The sequence below is a fragment of the Chenopodium album genome, chromosome 10 (assembly GCF_948465745.1).
Source record: "Chenopodium album chromosome 10, dcCheAlbu1.1, whole genome shotgun sequence".
In the NCBI taxonomy this organism is placed as follows: Eukaryota; Viridiplantae; Streptophyta; class Magnoliopsida; order Caryophyllales; family Amaranthaceae; genus Chenopodium; species Chenopodium album.
The window spans coordinates 120,753-141,741 of NC_137843.1; the positions used below are offsets into that span (position 1 = coordinate 120,753).

Sequence of the window (20,989 nt, forward strand, 5' to 3'; positions counted from 1 at the left end):
TACAATGTACTCTTTGACGAGGTCACTGTTTATGTACTTTTATAACTCATGGATGTACTCTGTAAATTACTTCAGAATGTAATTTAATTTTAATTACTACGTATTTAAGGCCTTGTTTGTTTTAAATTGAAGTGAAACTTTAGTTTTAATCTCTTTCAGTTGTTGGATTATACGAATGAAGTTTTGTTCTCTTGTTTCTTAACTGATGATTGGGAGCTGATCTTTTATGAAGTATTTAAAGGGAAGCATCTAGGGGTATATAATATTGTTTGAAACCATATACGTTTGTTAGTCGATTACATAAAAGCCTCGTGGCAACTCGAGTCTCGAGTCAATGAAAGGAAATGTATACGTTAATGGTAATATTGATAGTTTAAAGGCGAACTGGCAGTTCCAACCACCCAAATTGCTTCTCTAGAAACCATGGAAGCACCCTAACTAGTTTATTTCCTCTTTGAATCCCAAAAAAAAAAAAAATCCTAAAATTGTGCAAAACTAAAATTTATAATTCACGCTTTTAAACTAATTTTTGAAGGTTCTAGGATCCGGTGTCGAAAACTCTTTGGATGGCAGGAAATGCACCCCGAGGTCATATAATGTTGTTCGGAATCATATATGATCATTACTCATACACTTAAAAGCATATGGTGGTCTTGAGATGATTAAGGGATGTGTGAACGTCAACAACTAAATTGACAATTTAAAGGCTAATCGGACACTCCAATCACCCAAATGCTCCCAAGGTATTTTGGCCTTTTGGGGTCAATGGGAAGAACCGAGACCTCTTTTCTTTTGGGTCCAAAAAGAGTATAATATGGTCCAAATTTAAAGGCTATAATACACAAAATCAGATCAATTTAGGATGCTTCGTGATCCAATGTCAAAATTCTCGAGATTGTAGGGGACGCTTCTTGGGGTCATATAATATTGCTTGAAACTGTATATGACCATTAGTCGATCATATAAAGTCTTACGGTTGAGTTGAATGATTATGAAGAGGTGTGTAAGTTATAAATGGCTAAATTGATAGGTTAATGGCAAAGCGGACGAATCCAACCACCCAAATGGACTCCCGGAGTGTTATGGGGTCCATGGGTCTATGAAAGCACCCCAACTTGTTACCTTTCCAAATCCAAAAAAGTGAAAAATTATCCAAAACTAAATGCTATTATCCACACTTTCAAGCCAATTTTGGAAGTGATAATAATTTGGTTGGAACTTTAACTAGTCTAACAATAGGTTTATAAATTTTGAAAATGAGTTTAACTAATCTAATATCCATACTGTTAAACCCATGAGAAAACCCACATGTGAGTGGTGTGTTATCCCACATTAATTGAGTGTATAAGTGAGAGTTTGTATTGGGATGTGTATCCCACATTAAAGAAAGAAGATAATTGTGTCCACTTTATAAAGCTAAGGGGCTACTCCATTTGGTTTTGAGGTGGAACCTTCTTGATCGTATAAAGTGGACAGTTGTGACGGGTGGACCCAGACCCGTTTATCACATACCCCTTAATTCACCAACCTTTTCCCATCTTTCCCTATATATATATATATATATATATATATATATATATATATATACCGTATTTAGAGTGCACATAAAACACTGGAGTGCTTGACGGGAAATATGATGACATCACTTTGGCCATTTGCTTGAAATATAATCTTCTTAGATCATACAATATGATATGATCATTATTACTAATTTCAGATTACTGGTACTATCTTATACAGCGGAAAACTTCCAACTCTGGTTCACCTCACATGACCGCAGATGATTAGGGAAAACAAAATGTAGAGCTCAAGATCTTCAAACTAATTCTGAATACAATTATTACAGAATCTTAGCAACTTGTAATGTTTTATTGCTGTTAAGAAAACAAAGAAATCTGCCACACAAATTAGAAAATGGAAAAACCACCATTTACATACAAGTTGTAGAGGCCAAAATTGACATCTATTAGAACGTTCTGTGAACAAGATTTGGTGTAGGGACCAAACATCCAAGTCTCAGGAGTTCTATGCATTCGCATAATACGAGTCACAGATAATAATATAGTTTCACATCAATCAGTTCATATGAACTATGAGGATGATGTGGGTTCCATGTAGATAATTCCAATGGAAAAGAACAGCACAAGCCACAAAAAATGGCCAATCACATCTTTGATAAACCTATAATAACATTTAAGCTTGGGGGAAAGGCTTGACCTAATTAACAGTATATCATTTTAATAGAAAAATAAACACTCTTCCATTAATAATCTCTCTAAATTCCTTACATCTGCTGAAATTTAGTGTTCCCGTATAACAAATCTAATGGAAAAATCAGGAGAATGAAATCACTAAAGGCAGACAAATAGTGTGCAGCTGGCAAAAACTCATAGAGCTGAGAATATTATTTCAGATACGTAGAAGCAACCCAGAGAAGCACAAAACTTAGCAAAGAAGTGGTCACTTCCAAACTCGTTGGTCCTTTTAGTATAGGCGGAACAACAGATACCATCAGAAAGGTACCCAAGAGCCATGAGAAAATAAATGCTCCCCCCCTGCACAAGGGAAAGCAATTGTCAGGACTCAATTTAGAGTAACAATTGACTGATCTTATAAAGAAAAGAGATTGCAATCTACTTAGGTTCCATAAACCTAAAGAGGCTATTGCTCAGGCTTGCTACATGGAGGTGATGGAGCTGGACTGAAGAAGTTGAGCACGAGAAATGGACTTCATATGAGTAGCATTTGGCTAGGTATATGTGGTGTGTAGATTAAATAATTATTAATGTATTATTGTGCTTAGAAGGCAAGTCATATATTGTTACTACTTACATTTTTTTTGGCAAAGTGGTGATTTATATTCAAACATCCTAAATTTATACAAGTGTATCAATTATGGACAGAGGAAGCATCAGAGCAACATTCTACAATGTTCAAATTAAAATAAGCCCACAACTCAATCAGCCATATGCTTTCTTGTGGAAGAATCAATCAATGAAAGGTTGATTCAGCTTACTATAATCTCCCAAAAATCTATGCAGTGTCATATTCCTGCTTATGGAGGTCAGATAAACAAAACAAGCGAAACATAGCTATTGAATGTGCCAATAGAAAACAATCAATTGATGTCCAGATTGAAACTTATATAAGCTTCTGCTAAAAAATCCTCTTCCTAGTGTATATTTAATTTCTTTGGTCAGCTAGATTTCAAGCCTAAGCAGTCAAAGTGGGAAGAAGCCAAGAAAAATATACTAAATCAAGCATTTTAACACGTCAAGCTAATCAAATTTATAATTATATCAAACAAAAGGACCAAGTTAACTTTAAGGTTAGCATGCATGGTGACACTAGAGAGTAGACACGTAAATGAGAGGTTAGAGCAAACTAAACAGCACTTACCCATAAAGTGCAGCTCGGATTTTGCTTTTCAGCCTGCTATATATGAAGTATATGGTTGCCACTAGAGAAAGGGCAACCTGAAGAGTAGGCCCTTCTTCAGTAGGAAAGAGGATGGTTAGAACTCCAAGCAACAAGAACGCAACAGACGTTATCACAATGAATTTGCTATCTGAAGGGGTGCGGAACCTGCTCATCACCGCCTGCACATAACGGGACTGAGTCACATCCCTTACCTTCTTTTTAATATTCAACTTTGGTTTCTTTCGGTCATAAAATTTCTGCATGATTATTTTATCATGAGCCGCTTCAATTGCATCTACACTTGGTTTGTGCCCAGCGTATCTTTGTATTAGAAAGTTCCTTGCTGCTTGAATTTCTTCTTCAGAGGCATCAACACTTATTCCAAGTCGTTTGTATGGGTCGTTAATGTTGATTCTTGGAAAGACATCTGCATGAAGTGATGACGTCAAAACAACATTTCTAAGCAGTTTAAAGTATAGTCTTAACACCACCTCAAACAATTTAATGCAATTAACTATACCTAGGGTCAGACAATCCCTAAAGATTGAATTAACATACCAAAATTACAATTAGAATTGGAATTGATACAGAGGAACTTCTGACACCATGGCATGAAATCATTCAGAGTTTCAGACCAGAGCTTAAGATCATTGCCATGCTCAAGCATCATCTTTGCTGAGACACTTAACGAATTTCAGCAGAGAAAAGGAACAGAAGAAGAAGAATGATGATTACAATATTATTATATTAGCATATCATTTGTTTTATCACTTTTATACTATTATAAGAATGAAAGGATGTAATCATTTTGTATCCCTCTGTAGGAAAGTCTCCATTGTCTCTCCCAAATCTACTTAGAAAATCATTCAAGGTATACACATAGTTGGCAAAATAGGCAACTAATTCCTTTGCAAGGTATGTTTCTAAAGTATCTAAGTGACGCTTTTATTTATTGAATGTCTAATCTGTAATCCGTATGATTAGTCAATACATGTAAATTGTAAATTATTTAATACGGAGTAATAAAGTTGTTAAATGTATTATTCAAAAAAAAAAAAAAGTTGTTAAATGTAAATCCCGATTGAAAGGACTTGCATCGCCCTCTTTTCTGATGAGGTATATTGTTTATTACTAAGAGTGTGTCAACTTTTATTGTACTAAACGGTATCTGATTTATATGATTATGTGTCATATTCTTCTATTGATTATAACTTAAAAAGCTAGCTTGGTTCTAAAAATGGTTGGAAAGGAAAGGCGGAGGAGTGAGAGTGAAGAGAGAAAAGGAAGAAACTAGCATTTCTTTTGTTTGGCTTAATTAGTGGGCACTAAAAAAAATACCTCAAACCGAAAAGTGGGTAGGACCATTAAAAAAAATATATATATATATATATAAAAAAAAAAAAAAAAAAAAAAAAAAAAAAAAAAGAAGAAAAACCCAAAGAGAACACAATTATTGAAGAATGTGAAAGACTGCCCAAGTCACCCTAAAATTTGTTCATGGCTGATTTTGAGAAGCACAAAATCTTTAAATTAATACCCTTTAGCATAAACCTATGATTGAGGAAGCAAGAAGCCCACAAAATGGCCTCCTTTGCAAGAAGTAGAGATAGACTGACAGTAGGCTTCCCCCTTATTTTTCTATACAATACATATGTGTTACTTGTTTCAATTGGTGCATATAAATTATAAGAGAACGAAGAGAAAGTTACTCATTTCTTTCCTTTTGTTTCTTTTTCATCAAGTTGCGATGGATCATGATAGTTATGGACCGAATCACTCGATAAAGGTTGGAGTTATAACTCAGCTGTTGCATAAAATAAAATAAAATGTACAGCTTTCAGGCAGATACTAAAGAGACACAATACTATCATTATAATCAACATGTGTTTAAAGCAATGAGCACAAGTTTGGAGTGAAACTCAAGTTTTCCTAAGGCCCATAGGAAATGCTGAATTTTGGGTGAAAGTCTGTGGTCAACATTCTTTTCAAGAACTCTCTCACACTTAAATCTAAAGTTTAAAAAAGAAAAAAAAAAATACAATTTTTTACATGATTTTTTTTTTTAAAATGAGTGTCAATTCTAAATATAGCTTTTGTACTACCTTTCCTTTGAGTTATTTACAGATTACAATAACTATTTGCACAAAGATTATGGAGGGAAAGAAAAAGTGTAGTGCCATCAGCCATGTGGCATGTGGAAGAAGTAGGAACAAAATGTCACATGTAGAGTAGGAAAGTGTAAAAACGTAATATATCATTACCAAATGGATGAGAGAGTAAGTGTAGCCAACTTACAACGAAGGTAGTATAGGTTATCTTTTCAAAGGAAGATATCATTCTAATAGACCTTAGCTCATTCTTTATCTTTCCCAAAAGATGACATAAAATAGCGGTCAAGGGGAGATATAGTATATCCTGCATATCAATACAAAACTTTTTCATAAACTTTAATTTATTGTTGTATTAAAATTAAGGATAGCTAAGGCTTATGAGGGACTGTATCATTACGAAAATGTGCATGTTAAGGTGATGTGCGGGAACACTCTAAGAGATAGAATCAGATATGAGGTTATTCGCAAGAAAGTAGGCGTGGCAGACATTACAGACAAACTAAGGGAATATCTTGGGCATGTAAGACGAAGATTTGAGGGTGCAACAGTACAAAGAATGGAAGAGTGGGACCATGGAGGATTAAACGAGGGAGAGGGAGACCGAAAATTACTTGGTTAGAAGGAGTTAGGAAGGATATGAAGTATATGGATTTGCATGAGGATGAGGCATTGGATCGTAAGGGATGAAGGAGGAAGATTTTGCTATGACTACGCGAAATAATCAAATTTGGTTCATGTAGCTGACCCTACTTATGGGATTAAGGCTTTGATCGATTGATTTATTTGATTATTATAGTTACTTTGTGTACATGAGCCTTAGGGTAAAAAATAAATCAGATAAAATAAAAACCTCTAGGACGGCCATAAGCCCTGGTTCTTTTTTCGTTTAACCTAGAGATCTCAGATAAGAAAAGGATATGAAATCATGTATATACAAGAATAGTCCAAATGAGTGTTGAGAATTACGACGATATATAATAAACTACCACCAATTATGAATTTTAATAACTAATTTACTGGTTGCTATACATGTATGAAGTGGTTTTGTGCTAGGGCACAGTAGTGCATCTACGTTGGCAAATTAAGTGCCCATGGTGCCAGCTGGAATAAGAGAATTCTACTTCAAACAACCATCTCCCTTGATACTTAGCCAAATCACGTAAAACTACTCCTTAGAAAGCTTTCAGCTAACTTTTCAACTCCAAGTGATGAGTAAGGAGTGGAATATAAGGATATATCCCTCAATACAATTGATTTCTCTGTTTGCATACTATGCTTCTAACATCCAAACAACAATGTCATGCAACCTAAGCCACCTTTTTATATCCTAAAAATCTCTAAAACATAAAGCTAGAACCTCCCTAAAGAAGTAACATAGCATAGGTTTATACAACTCCAAGTCTGTTTGATCCATGCAGGTTGTTTCTTACTCATGATGCGGAATTGACATTCCTAATTTGAATTTCCATCCAAAGACACTAGCATTGATTTTCCAAATACAAGAATGAATGTGAAATGCTAAAGCTCAGCTACTGCTGATAGACAACAAGCCGGAGAATGTCATGTTTCGAAGAAAAGGTGAGGATGATTGGGTTGAAGAAAAAGAATTAGCAAGCAAGCTTAAAAGTAGAAGAAATACCAGATTGGCTGTTAAAAGCATCACCAAAAGAAGCATCCATAGCACATTTGATCAACTGAGGCTGAGGTCGATGATATCTGCTCTTGAGTTGAGCAAACAGATTACTGCAAACTCAGGAGGGTGTATTTGTTAGAACAGTCCATGTTTTTTTTTTTTTTTTAAAAAAAAAAAAAAGTATTATCAGACAATACCCTTGAAACCGTAACAAAGTATTAGACATCCTAATCTGAGTAAAGGCAGAAAGTCGGCCATCCAAGGAGCGAGCAGGAAAGCGAATACAACAACCCGAAGGACTACCAGCTATACCCGAAACTGGCATCTCTACGAATCTGTATTAGAACCTGCAAATTCACTACTAATTTATAATTACCAACCCAATAAATGAATGAGGCATTTCGTCGAACAGCGTATATGCATTGTAATCAAACTTAGGTATATCTCTTTCCCAATTTCAGATTAATCAAATTGGGGCAAAATCATGAAATACTACTTACAGGAGAGAAGGAAAGAGAGGAAACCTGGAGTTTGCAGTTCTCCCTTGCTTCTTACTTGTTTCTGCCAAATTCCGAGCGCAATTGCACAACGGATACCAGACTCACAACCGCATTGCCAATACTACACACAAATAGAGAACAGACTACAGACCAAAGTGCTTTTCTCTTTATTTTACAATGATAAAACTATAAAACTGATACTTGAAGCAGATACATCGTTCCGTTGTAGTCTAGCTGGTCAGGATTCTCGGCTCTCACCCAAGAGACCCAGGTTCGAATACCGGTAACGGAATATATGTTTTTGCATTCTTTCTTTACCTTTTTAGGCAATAAATTCTTTTTTTTTTTTTTGAAAAAAAAAATAATATATTTTTAGGCAATAATGCTTATAAAAAGCTACAAGTCCATAAGGGTTGACGAGTGTAGCTTATGATACGTTGTCATAGTCCATAATTTTGAGGAAAAGAGGTTTGAGAATACTAGAAATAACCAAGCAAGTGATAAGAAACAAGACTTGACTCCATTACAAAGTAGTGAAAAATGATAATAGTACAGGTAAATTATTAGTGATTCCATCATTATTCATTTTGTATACGAACAAGCTAAAGAAATGGAGTAAATACATACGTACATACACGCATGCTCTCATCAATTTTCATGATTATAACCAACGCAATTGCGCATGCCAAATTGTGGAGTTACCAATTATATATAACCATTAATCTAGCTTCCTGCATGCCCTCTTTTTACCATTTAATGCAATTTCTATCTTCCACTGAAAATGCAAGTTCAAGAGGTGCCATACTTGATACTTGTTTGTTGCTTAGCTTTAGCTGTACGTAGTGTGAAGTGTGAAGGCAATTGGTATGATACAAATTCCAAATTAGTGGGCACAACAGTACCCACATAAATACCAAGTATATGATATTATTACCCAGAAATTATCAAAGGGTATCACATGCGTGGGTTTTCTATACTAGATGACATTTTTTGCATTGGGGACTCTGACCTTACCCTGTCCTACTTACTCTGCTATAATACAACCATTTTCATATACTTGTGTCTTATCTCTACCTCTGTTTTATGCTTCATTCAGCCCTTTAACCTGTCTTTACAACTTAATCTCAAGCTAAGGATACTTATTAACATTGAATCCTCAGTCTGTACGTTGATGCCTTCTATTACATATTCAGTTACTGAATCACTTTAGTGTTGCATCGAATCATTAAGCATTGCAAAAACAAAAAAAAAAAAACAAATTTCTGAAAGTCAATACTGCATGTAGCCCAAGTAGGGCCTGTCATATAGTTGTGATGGAAATTGATCTAAATTGGAGCTGACTGTTATATATGGCTACTTACACTTTCAATAACCAGTCATTCAGTCTCCCTTTTTCACAATATCCTATTTTCTTGTATCAACCACATTTTCTGAATACACAAACATCTCTCCCAAAGAAATTGTTAGACAACTCGATCAGTATGATAATACTCAAACTACTGCTGCTAGCTTCATTTCTCCAATGTGTTCGTACTGATTACTCCTTGGCTAATGCTAACCAAAATGTATCCACTGTCAAGTTGAGATCTGTTGAGAAAGACTTCTTTCAATGGGTCAACCACATTGCTTCCAAGACCAAATTCAAGTCTAACAAGCACAATACCAAATTCCAACAGCATAAACAAAAAACAAAGACTGAATCAAAGCCTTGCAAAACTATTAAAGTCAGAAAACACCCAAAACCATCATCAAAGCATTTTCCTAGTGTGCAGAAGGCTATCAAGTCACTCCCAATCCTTAACTCATGTCGAGTGGTCATATCTATTGGTCCAGGAACATACAGGTTAGTGCTTCATTACAAGCCTTATCTCTACCTCTATATTAAGATACTGTTATCCACTAAACCTTGATTTATATTTTGCTTCTGATGTCATTATTACTGAGTACATTACAATGCGATAAGATAATACTAATTGTAGGCCTTGTGATTCCTCATATCAACAAATAGGGAAAAGGTGGAGGTTCCTGTAACAATGGCTTATATAACAATTAAAGGAGCAGGTGCAGATAAGACCATAATTGAGTGGGATGACACAGCTGATAGGTTAGGCCAGAGTAGGCAGCCATTAGGAACTTATGGCTCTGCTACTTTTGCTGTCAATTCTCCCTACTTCATTGCCAATAATATCACTTTCAAGGTCAGTATTATGATGATACTACGCTACGATTTCAAACTACTAATAATTAAAGCTTAAATTACCAAATATATTTCGCTTGTATGCTACAATGTTTGATTTACTTGTCTCTAGAGAGCTGGAAATGAGATAATTTGATACAGAAATGATAGTTATAAGTTGTTTCAGGATAGAATCACTGAACTTTTAAAATTCATGATACTTTAACAATTTGATTGAATAATCATCCAATATTGAAATGCTCACAATCCATCATTTATGTGTTGAGTATTGTAACTCAAGTACCACAAGTGTATGAAGCGTATACATTAACTTGGAGTATGGTGACCTTTTATTTTTTTTAGTGTTTAGAGAGCCACAAGGGCGGGGGGTGAGAATCGATCCCAGGATCTCTTGGAAACGGGAGGGAAGTTCTAACCACTTAAACTATCCCTCACTCTCAGTATGGTGACCTTTTATGGATGATTGTTAAAAACAAATACGTGAATCCAAGTGAGATACTAGCTTTGTTTCAACATGTGGTGAATTTGTTTATTTATGTATAAACAGAACGTTGCACCATTGCCGCCAACAGGAGCACTAGGGAAACAAGCAGTGGCACTGAGGATTTCAGCAGACAAAGCAGCATTTATAGGGTGCAAATTTATAGGGACACAGGATACTCTGTATGATCACATCGGAAGGCATTACTTCAGGGAATGCTACATCCAAGGGTCTGTGGACTTTGTGTTTGGTAACGGACTCTCATTCTATGATGCCTGCCATTTGCATGCCGTGTCCAACAATTATGGAGCTCTTACTGCCCAAAAGAGAGAGAGCTTCTTGGAAGAAACAGGGTTTTCTTTTCTGAATTGCAAGGTCACCGGATCAGGTGCACTTTACCTTGGCAGGGCTTGGGGTACCTTCTCTAGGGTTGTCTTCGCGTACACTTACATGGACAAGATTATTGCCCCTGGGGGCTGGTATGATTGGGGTGACAAAAACAGGGATATGTATGCCTCTTCCTATATGCTCCATTGCTATTAATTATTATTATTATTATTATTATTATTATTATTATTTGACAAAGGCCATTAATTATATTAATAATACAAACTGGTAATCAAAACATTGTCATGCCTCATGACATTCACGACAGTCCTGAACCCATCATGACTGTGGTCTCTTAGGACCTTCCGAAATGTAATGCAGTATAACAAGTTAATGAGTAGCTCATGTATTCAGCTAACTAATTAATCGTTGATGGTGAGTGCAGGACAGTATTTTATGGGCAATACAAGTGCTCAGGACCAGGAGCTAACTACGGGGGAAGGGTAGCGTGGTCAAGGGAGCTGACTTCACAAGAAGCTCAACCATTTATTTCCTATGATTTCATTGATGGCTATGAATGGCTTAGGAACCTAATTTGATACGGATTTGAGGTCCATTGGTTATCCTCTTCTGCAGTCTGTTGGCTCCCGCTATATTGTAATTTGATGTTTATCCTTTCTCATTCATTATAAAGTTGCGCACACTTTATATCACAATTAGTCTCCTTATGGCCTTGTGGGCTTGTGGCTAATAACAGTAGAGATGTGGGCTACTGGGCTGAACAGTGAGCACAATACAGATTCCAGAGCAAAATGTCCAGGGGACCCAAAATTAACAATTAATTAGGTTAAAAAAAAAAAAAAAAAAGTAACGACGCATCAAATACAATTATCGGGATAGTTGTATGCAGATCACGATTTGGAATTCTGAAACAAAAACTAGGTATAGAACATGAACTATAAGCAGCCATGACATCGATTACAGAAGGAGCTGGGCAATATATGCCCCTCCGATAAGAATTAGGAATGTACACTGAGTTGATGAATTACATATTTGCTTCTAAGAAATTCCATTCACTGTGGGTAGAACTGTACATGATACAGTGTGGCTGTACATTTAACATTGTGTTCACTTGCTTCCTGACATTTCAACTAGGAAAAAGCGGGCAGGCATGAGCAAGTTTAGATATGGCTTTAAACTTCCACTCCCTTCCTGCAGACAATGCAAGTGCCCAAGAATAAATTAACTTGAAACAATTGGAAAACAATATTAACTAATAGTCTAATATTAATAGGTTGGTAATTAACAAGTCAAAAGCAACTGTAGCAATATGGGGTAAGTCCGTAAGATGAAGATTGAAAGGTTGAAGCATGAAAACTTTTATCTACATGCACTACCGTAGTTTCAACAACTTGGGCTTCACAAAAATAGTTAACCAAAAGTACCATTCCGATTATACAACAGTTGATCAATAATCAACGTTCTGAAGCTACAGGTAGACAGTACGAATGTGGTGACGTATGTGAATGTGATAAGGAAATGCACACAATCAAACTCCAATAAGTGGGGTCCAATATTGCAGTAGCAAAGATAATTAGATAATTTGAGATCAAAGAACCATACACACTTTAGCAACGGCTGTATCACACCATCAATATGACCGCTTTCCAAAGCCTGCACACAGTCATTATTACCGTTATGGCTTGAAGATTCAACAGATGATATTCTACGAAAACCAGAATTGAAGACAGTAAGCAGATAAGACACTGACTGATAATTATCTATCATGACTGAAACAGAGTCACCGTGGCAATATAACCATTCTTCATAACCTACACCACAAAGTCCAAACTCACATAAGAAGCTCTAGGATAAGCAGAAATCAGCGAAGTTACAAACCACGAAACTCACCTCAAATGCAACATTTTGATAACCATATACAAAGGTAGATCCAAACGGATTGTTTGTAGAACCTTGAGTTTGAATAGCAGCACGACCACAATCACCAAGAATTTCCTAGAGGCCAGAAGAAGCGACATACAGTTAAATAGTAACAATAGAAGCTCCAAGCAGTCCTAAGTAAACAAGTAGTGACGGAATAAAAAGAATCCACAGAAAAAGCAAAGCAACCATCGAGATAACACCCCCCCAGGTCACACTTTTTCACAATTTCACTTTCCAATTGGAGATTGTCTTCTCACTCTGATAATACATTCATCCATATATGTCAACAAGAAGACAAGCATTTGAATGCACACATCTACTTGAGATGGAATCAGAGGATCATTCACAGGCAACACACCATTTCCATTCAACTAAAAATATTACCTTCACTAGTTCCCACTTAGTGCTTGCAGTAATGCAGTGCTTTGAGCTACTTTCATCTGGAAAAGATCCCACAACTACACACAACATAAGATACACCGGATAAGAAGTAAGAACTATTGCATATGCATTAAAACAAATTCCCACAAAAAAGTAACACTTACAGTCGGATGAATGGATAACAAAATTGCACTTTATGTACGAGTTAAAATCGGGATGCCCAGGGTAATTTGTGTGAAGAACAAACTTTTTGATTTTATGAGTCTGAAATTTTGACAACCAATCAAAGAAGTGTCAATGTGAAATACGCGTTCACAATAGGCCAAACAGGAGGTTGACAAGAAGCACACCTGCCCATCAAATAATATGTCCAAGCCACGCGTGAAATAATTATAGAAGTAATCTCCACAAAGGGTTGTTCGTGGACGTGGATCTGAGGCCGAATGAATCACCATCTGATCAACCTGAGCAGGCACGCAACATGTGCAATCATTCAACAGTTGAAAAGAAAGTAAAATTTGTATGCTTTAAGGAGGGGAAAAATGACAAAAGTACAGAAACATTGCTAACTAATCATAACCCACTCAATACGAGATAAAAAATTAAATAAAAAACAGTTTAAGGAATCTAAAACCACTTTCCTATTCCACGGAACTCTGAGTCTTCAGTTCTTCATCTTACCTGTATCTTTTTTACATACATTTAGGGGTCGTTTGGTTGGGGGTATTCATCAAAGGGAAAGCGAGTCAACCACCCTGATTCCCTTTGTTGTTGTTTGTTAATCGTTTTTTCCCATTCCCTTTAGCCCCTCCATTCCCCCAAATCCTTCTAAGTTCATTCCCCACCCCTCCCTAGGTATTTCCATTCCCATTCCCTACTACCACCACATCACCACCTTCCTACCTACCCACACCACCGAAGACCCTCCCCCGACCCTCGCCGCCCCTCCCCTGACCCTCGCCGCCCCTTCCCAAACCCTCGCCGCACCTTCCACGACGATTCAGATCAAGCTTAGTAACATCAATGGTGGAAATCAATTTATCACTGCCATTATCGTCGTAAATAACAGGGAGGTTTGTCCGTTTAACAGAAGGAAGCCTCGTCAGAGGTTGTCGCACTTCCCCCATCCCTCGAAAACCTTCATCACCGCCCCTGTTTCGATTGAGCGATTAAGTTCAATTTCGATCTAGGGTTTTTTCAAGGGCTGAGGGAGGTTTTGCGAGGGGCGGGGATGGCCGGAGAAGGGAGGCGAAGGGTGAGGAAGGTGCAGCGAGTGGTTTGGCGGTGGTTTGGTGGTGGGAACGTTGGAGAGTGAATGTTTCATGTGGCTGTGTGGTGATGGTGTGGTGGTAGGACTGGTGGGTCTCATTCCCTTTGTTTTAAAAACAAACAGCACCCAAAATTTTAGGTATTTTCATTCCATTCTTTATCTTTTCCTTTGTTCATTCTATTCCGATTACCCCGTGCGAACCAAATGGCCCCTTATACACTTCCAATAAAAAATTAGATCTATCCCACTTATCACAATGATTTCATTTAGTTCATTCTTAAGACGTTTTCAGCTCATGTTTAATTTCCCAGTATAGCAACATTATATGTTTATCAACTTTGTAAACAATTCTACAAAAGTAACCATATGTGCTGGGAGTAATTTCCAAAAGAGATAAGCATAGAATAGTTGGTACCTGCTTCTGATGTATTCCACAAGGACGCCCTAATTCAGTCCAAACATCCTGCAAACTCGACAATTAATTACAGATCCTCAGTAGCAGCACCAGAGGGTTAAAAGCAATGCCATTTTTTCATATAAAAATAAAGACAAGCAGTACAAAGTTTCAAATAAGATTCCAAAAATGCCATTTTTAAGAAATGACTGAAATTAACCCTTCTTTACTTAGAATTGCAATAGCCATATCTTACATGCATTTATTTCTTATTATGCTTATTCACAATGTGATACGAATTTCTTTTATTATTACCAGTAAGTTGCCAGTATATCATGAGATCAGCCAGACTAAATAAATATAACAGTCTTGCTTATAGGCTCAATGAAAAGATAAACATAGTTGCTGAATGCACATTTAATTACTGTAATTATAAGAGGGAAGACCGGAAGAATAAAATAAATACCTGTGGGGATGCACCAAAAGGTACATGCTGACCACCAATAGAAAACCACAATTCCTCTCCTAACTGTAAATACATTCAAAACAAAATCAAAATTCTGTGACTGTACCTCTATTGCAAGAAATTATAAAATATTAAAGAAAAACTCAAATTGATTGCAGAAGGCTGCTTCTCTAATTGCCAATCAGACACCTTTGAGGGGAAGTGTGCAAACACCCATCAGAATAAAAAAAAATTTAAAAATATTCAAACAGCTTATAAGCTAGTAACAAGATGTACAATCACACACTTCATAAGTCAGAATCCAAACCTTCACATGCACTTCTTCCATGTAGAGGCTACCAACAGGCAGAGGAGGAACAGTAGCCTTGTCCATTAGTGATCCAACTCCAACCTTCTTGCCCAATGAACTATCATATATGCAGACACGGCAAGTGACTGGAGTAGTACCATCAGGAAATTCAAGTGGCAATTCCGCTGATGTATAACAATATGGGGATGAGAACAAACGATATGGTAAACTAAAAGATTCGTTTAAGGACACACATAGAATATGCTACCTTGCCCATCATTGCAACAATCTGTGTACTGTGCAGGAATAGGAAAAGCAAACGACAATCCCTGCAAAATTCCAAAGTGAACGACTAAGCAAACTAGCACAAGTAGCTCCATGTGGAGATCCAAGAACAATGATGTTTCTCCAGAAAACTTACTGGATATAAAAGATTATAAATGCCTCTTTCTTTATCATAAATCCCTGGATATGTAGGACCAAAAAGCTGATATACAGCTACAAAGGTGGCAAGACTGGTCTGTCCTCTGAAAGTAGATGATTTTGACAATAAGTATTTAACACAGTTACATGAAGGAAGGGGTAGCGACCGCATCACTGAGACTCACCCAATCAGAGAGGTGGCATACCGCATCTGAAGCCTTTTGACATCATAAATTTCAATAAGGCGCAACCTCTACAAAACAAAATTGAGGGTAATACAACAAAATTCATGTGGGATATTATGTTTAGCATTCAAAAGAAACACAGAACACGTCCAGCAGAACAAAGCAAGGGCATACTTAACTAAAAGACCGACCCCATGATTCCCAAAAAGTAACATCTGAGATTAAATCTTGTTAAAGGAAGCATGGTCATCTATGATAATAGGCAGCAAGTCCAAGCACAAAAGTCAGCATATACAAATTCATGCATTCAGCCAACCCAAAATTGCCTTGTGCAGTCTTCTTTCTTTTTGTTTGTATTCCTGGCAGCTGTTGGCAGTTCCTTAGCAAGATATTTATAGTTTGTTGTTTTGTATTGCTGACCTAGGTGATGTTCCAGAGAATGTCCGATAAAACAGTTGGTGAATGATTGTGATGATAGCCACACTATATAAGGTACTAGAGTATAGGTTGTAAATCAGATTGATGAAATGAATAAAACTGTAGCAAACTTTCTCTAATCTCTGAATTCTTGTATATCATACTTAAATTCTGCAAATAATATTTCATTTGTTTTCATGGTATCCAATATCCAAGCTGAGGTTCACAAAAAAAAAATATTAAAAAACAAAAAAAAAAAAAAAAAACACAGATATGATAAGGCTACTAGTCCCATAATACCAACCATAAACACATCACTTTCCCTTCTCATTTCTATTCTCTTTCAGAATCTATATTATCATTAAAATTTATTATCTAATGATATTAAATCTTTGTCATAAAATATGGCAAAACAAGATTAGGCATGCAGTAGACATCAATAGCACTCTATAAGTCTATTATCTTCATTTTTATAAGGAGCAAGCTCCGTCAATGTAAGGAAGCTCACGGGTGTATCCGATTACAAAACAAGGAAGAAATCCATGAAGATAACTCTTTCATCCAACAAAAAGCTAGGACTGCTGACAGGAACTGTAAGTAAGGATCATAAGGATGCTAAAAAACCAGATGTGGGACACTTATAATGATATGGTAATCTCTTGGAAATTTTTATCCAAATCTGAAATTATTAAGAAATCCATCAATTTAATTTTACTATGGCAAGAGTTATGTGGCTTAATCTTAAACAAAGAATTTCAGTGGTCAAAGGATCTAAGAAACATAAACCAGCGGAGACTAGAGACTTTGTATGAATGTTAGGAAAATGGAAGTCCTATAAATGAGTACCACATGAATAGGTTGCCTTTATTCACCACTTTTAAGAAAAACTTTTGAGTGTCGCAAGCGATTTACTGGGTTTTAATTACTACCTCCATTTCGTATAATCTGCAACATATTCCAAAAACGGATGCTACATTTTATGTGCAACAAACCAAAACTTTCCTCTTATAGTAAAATTTTTTGTATAATATTACTATATTACCCTTACTTAAAATTTCCAAATCAGAATTTAAAGACTAAATGAGACTTGATTAAATTACAAACACAAATTAATTATCCTCAAACTAAATCAACCTCCCCCACCATTCAATCACCAAATCAACTCATCATCTTCCAGACTTTCCCTTGTTCATCTTTCTCTCTCCTCCCTCAAACTTCACCAACAACCACCACTGCTGCTCCCTCCGGTCACCGCCACAAACTTCTCCGGCCACCACGAAACTCCTCTCTCTCTCTCTCTCTCTCTCTCTCTCTCTCTCTCTCTCTCTCACACACACACACACACACAATGGAGTGACAATATCACTACCCGCACACGTGACACGTCGACCCGAGTCGAAATCATCGACGATGTCTCTTAGCCGGTGGTGTATTTTCTTCACCACCACCACCAAACTTTTCTCTTTTCCTTTTTTTATCACCACCATTAAAACTTGAGAGGATATTATGGTCAAAACCACTAAAGCTTGAGAATTTTATGGTCAAATTTGACCAAAAAAAGCCCAAAATGATGATTAAACGGTAATAATTTACCATTTATCAGCTTTGTGTTCATAATTTTAGGGTTGGTGGGTGGTTTTCTCTCGAAAAGGGGTGGGTTTTACGGTAGTGGGTTTTTCTAGGTTGATGGGATATGGTTTCGAGATGGGTAAGTATAGTGGTTTTCGGGGTATGTGGTTTCATGGTGGTTTACAATGTTGATTTGGGGGTCGCCAAGGGTGAAGGGGTGTTGGGAATGAGGCATGTTAGGTTTAGGGGGTCACCGAGGATGGAGGTGGAGGTGGAGTCGGTGGCTCCGAGAGAGGGTAGAGGTGGAGTCGGTGGTGGTTTCATTGGGTGGATGTTGATGCTGTTAAGGTGGTGTCGGAGAGAGGGTGGGTGTTGGTGGAGATTACTTTCTCTCTCATCCAATTAATCACATGTCCCTTTCTTTACTAATCTTTACTTAAGAAATTTTGTCTCGAGAAATGTGCAACTCACTTTGTTGTACATAATACGAAACGGAGGTAGTATAAAAAATTTGTATAATAATGAAAAATAGACATAATAGAGTGATAAGTAATTGGTTGATATTTGAAGCAAAAAGACTATTAGAAGTTTTGGAATAAAAAATTTAATACAAAAGGCATTCTATATCACTAATAGACTACAATCATTGTGGTATAAAAGAATAGAACTAAGACTATACTCCCTCTGTCCCACAAAAAACTTCTCATTTCTCATAGGTGCATAGTTTTAAGAGAATATTGATGGTAGGGTTTTGTTGAGTATACGTGAGTTATAAATAAGGTAGCGTGTATTATTTATTGCTTTTCAATTGAGATAAGAGAAAGTGGAGATCATAATGCGTTAATGGAAGAGAGAGGAGATAAATAAAGAAGAAGAAAAAATTGTATAAAAGAAGGGAAGTGGACCCAATATAAGGGAAATACGGGAAGTTTTGTGAGACAAACATTTCAATAGAATGATAAGTTTATGTAGGATAGAAAGAATTATTTGTAGACAAGCTTGTTTATAAAATCATAAGAGCATTTGGATGTCATGCCTATAAGCAAGAGAATCACATTGATGAAGGGGAGTGCCATACATATTTTTGGACTATCCACTCATACACGCTGCTTCATCTCATGTTCATCACAAGGCATGTGAATTCTATGAGTAAGTGTAAGTGTACCCATATGCACTCAGCTCATGGGCCCTAAAACTGCTGAGTAGTGCACAATGCAATATAGAACAAAGGATGCACTTGGTGAATATCTTATTGCTTTTTGTCTGCATTCCTGCTAGTCTGCTGCTGAGCATATGCATTCTATTTTGTCATTCTGTGGCGTGACGTCTCCCAGGGAATGTACTAGGAATAAAGGTTGATGAATAATTGTGATGATAGTCATTAGTCACACAATACAAGTTGGTATAGTATAGGTTGTTAATCAGATTGATGGAAAAAAAAAAAGGACAATTCTACTTCCATAAGCAACGGATATACATACATATATAAATAGCATGATTGATGAAACAAAAGTTTGAATAAAATCCAATGAAAATTGGAGAATATCGAAAAATGAAGTGAAACCTGAGACCAAGGGTCAAAGCGGAGATGGAAGCCATGATCTGGAAAGCTAATGACCGTATCCAACTTTAAAGGTTCCTGCAGTCAGAGTTAGGCAAATGTAGAGAGTTGAAGAGTAGACAATTAAAAACAGGCATCCGTGTTAACAAGAAATATATGAGATTAAAAATTAGATACTAATACTAAAATCCAAAAAGATAATCCCCTCTTATTGAAAACAATAATCACATTCATATGATATAGAGATGTCGCATACTCATCAAATTTCAATTAAGTTCCAGATTTACATATTAAGTGATCAGTTCCGTCAATACATGGATGCGTTTATCGATTGAATGAAAATAAACAAACCTCGTCAAAATACTTGACGTGCACGACATCATAAATATTAGGCTGTTGTTCAATTTGCGCAAACGCTTCACAAATAGGCATTCCTGGGTATAAACAGATTGGAAAAACCTAAGGCGAAAATCCCTCAATTGATCGACAAATAAAGACAATTAAAGAGAGAAATATAGAACCTAAAGTAAAAGGGCCGATGCCGAGGCCGGGACGGAGATCGAGGGCGATGGCGCCCATGGCAGTGCCTTCACAGCGGCGTCGAGCTCTCTCCCTCTGCTGCGGGTGTGGATGCTGCTGTGCCGGTTGCTGTTGCAACATTTCTTCTTTCCTTTTCTATTTCTCTATTCTCTCTCCCCAGTTTTCCGAGTCGTCCGGTGATAGGGAGTTACTTGTGTATAAGGGAGATTCAACTTATTACTTATTGTGCAGGATATCTATACTTGAGACTTTTTAAGACTTTATTTTATTTTTTATTTCCTTGCCTCTATTAGTTTCACATTGTTTCACCGCATTTCCTACCAGCCACCGGAAGGTCAATTGACTCAATTCTGTAATTACTCCATCCCTTTTACGGAGTACTCCGTACAATAATTAGGTTATTCTCATCTGTAATACTCAGTACGATTTAAATTGTTTTATTATTTATTTAGGAAAAAATTGTCACCACATACGAAAAAATGTGTATCATAATCTCATTAATTGAAAACTATGTAGTTATGATCTTAATAATTTTTGTAAATCAATTTTGGAACTTGAAAGGTAAACAATTAGGGGAAAAATAATAATATCAATAATAATTTTGACATAATTTATTCATGAACAATTGGCATGTATCCTTCAATGATGTCCACCTGACTTGTTTTGATAGTAGTTAGTATATACTACGGAGTACTATGTACAAGTTTAAAGTTTGACTATAAATTTTTTACTACTCCCTCCGTCCCTAAAAGAACGACCCTTTTGGACATTTTTCACGGGTATTAAGAAACTTAAGTAGGAAATACAAAGTAATAATAAAAGTACATGGAAAAAACAAAATTTACATGAGAAAGCTAATTTTGCACAAATATTATTGCAAA

The 20,989-nt window shown here is 36.4% G+C and overlaps 3 protein-coding genes across 10 annotated transcripts; 1 reads left to right on the plus strand and 2 right to left on the minus strand.

Moving 5' to 3' along the window:
* Positions 1-2,218: 2,218 nt before the first annotated feature.
* LOC145561782 (protein CHAPERONE-LIKE PROTEIN OF POR1, chloroplastic-like) lies at positions 2,219-7,824 on the minus strand. 2 transcript variants are annotated; one of them, XM_081621882.1, is made up of 5 exons: positions 7,689-7,824; positions 7,362-7,511; positions 7,171-7,274; positions 3,400-3,847; positions 2,219-2,555 (listed from the first exon to the last, which is right to left on the minus strand). In XM_081621882.1, the coding sequence occupies exons 2-5, from the start codon at positions 7,487-7,489 to the stop codon at positions 2,405-2,407; spliced, it is 831 nt and encodes a 276-aa protein (XP_081478008.1). In that variant the 5' UTR covers positions 7,490-7,511; positions 7,689-7,824; the 3' UTR covers positions 2,219-2,404. The 2 variants fall into 2 exon arrangements, with proteins under 2 accessions (XP_081478008.1, XP_081478010.1); XM_081621884.1 differs by having other exon boundaries at positions 7,665-7,798.
* Positions 7,825-8,998: 1,174 nt separating this feature from the next.
* LOC145561783 (putative pectinesterase 53) lies at positions 8,999-11,377 on the plus strand. Of its 2 annotated transcripts, none has more exons than XM_081621885.1 (4): positions 8,999-9,507; positions 9,673-9,862; positions 10,409-10,851; positions 11,115-11,377. In XM_081621885.1, the coding sequence occupies exons 1-4, from the start codon at positions 9,014-9,016 to the stop codon at positions 11,266-11,268; spliced, it is 1,281 nt and encodes a 426-aa protein (XP_081478011.1). In that variant the 5' UTR covers positions 8,999-9,013; the 3' UTR covers positions 11,269-11,377. The 2 variants fall into 2 exon arrangements, with proteins under 2 accessions (XP_081478011.1, XP_081478012.1); XM_081621886.1 differs by having other exon boundaries at positions 11,120-11,330.
* A 151-nt stretch (positions 11,378-11,528) lies between these two features.
* Positions 11,529-20,372, minus strand: LOC145561784 (PHAF1 protein At3g51130-like). 6 transcript variants are annotated; one of them, XM_081621891.1, is made up of 16 exons: positions 20,090-20,372; positions 19,920-20,002; positions 19,572-19,646; positions 16,022-16,089; positions 15,835-15,940; positions 15,682-15,742; positions 15,432-15,598; positions 15,125-15,187; positions 14,680-14,727; positions 13,345-13,458; positions 13,159-13,258; positions 12,998-13,071; positions 12,581-12,685; positions 12,449-12,501; positions 12,297-12,343; positions 11,529-11,877 (listed from the first exon to the last, which is right to left on the minus strand). In XM_081621891.1, exons 1-14 carry the CDS (start codon positions 20,226-20,228, stop codon positions 12,454-12,456), a joined length of 1,251 nt encoding a protein of 416 aa, XP_081478017.1. In that variant the 5' UTR covers positions 20,229-20,372; the 3' UTR covers positions 11,529-11,877; positions 12,297-12,343; positions 12,449-12,453. The 6 variants fall into 6 exon arrangements, with proteins under 6 accessions (XP_081478017.1, XP_081478014.1, XP_081478016.1 ...); XM_081621888.1 differs by having other exon boundaries at positions 11,529-11,881; XM_081621890.1 differs by having other exon boundaries at positions 11,529-11,881; positions 12,293-12,343.
* Between the last annotated feature and the right edge of the window lie 617 nt (positions 20,373-20,989).

Bases quoted from the DNA above. Each gene is read 5' to 3' on its own strand.
- LOC145561783 (XM_081621885.1), top strand. From the start codon at position 9,014: ATGGCTACTTACACTTTCAATAACCAGTCATTCAGTCTCCCTTTTTCA. The intron at 9,863-10,408 runs GTCAGTATTATG...ATGTATAAACAG, and splicing joins CCAATAATATCACTTTCAAG to AACGTTGCACCATTGCCGCC. The intron at 10,852-11,114 runs GTATGCCTCTTC...TGGTGAGTGCAG, and splicing joins GGTGACAAAAACAGGGATAT to GACAGTATTTTATGGGCAAT.
- LOC145561784 (XM_081621891.1), bottom strand. From the start codon at position 20,228: ATGTTGCAACAGCAACCGGCACAGCAGCATCCACACCCGCAGCAGAGG. The intron at 15,743-15,834 runs GTAAGTTTTCTG...GGAATTTTGCAG, and splicing joins TTTATAATCTTTTATATCCA to GGATTGTCGTTTGCTTTTCC. The intron at 15,599-15,681 runs GTAGCATATTCT...GTTATACATCAG, and splicing joins TTGTTGCAATGATGGGCAAG to CGGAATTGCCACTTGAATTT.
- LOC145561782 (XM_081621882.1), bottom strand. From the start codon at position 7,489: ATGCCAGTTTCGGGTATAGCTGGTAGTCCTTCGGGTTGTTGTATTCGC. The intron at 3,848-7,170 runs GTATTTCTTCTA...CACTTCATGCAG, and splicing joins TGCTTTTAACAGCCAATCTG to ATGTCTTTCCAAGAATCAAC. The intron at 2,556-3,399 runs GTAAGTGCTGTT...TCCCTTGTGCAG, and splicing joins ATCCGAGCTGCACTTTATGG to GGGGGGAGCATTTATTTTCT.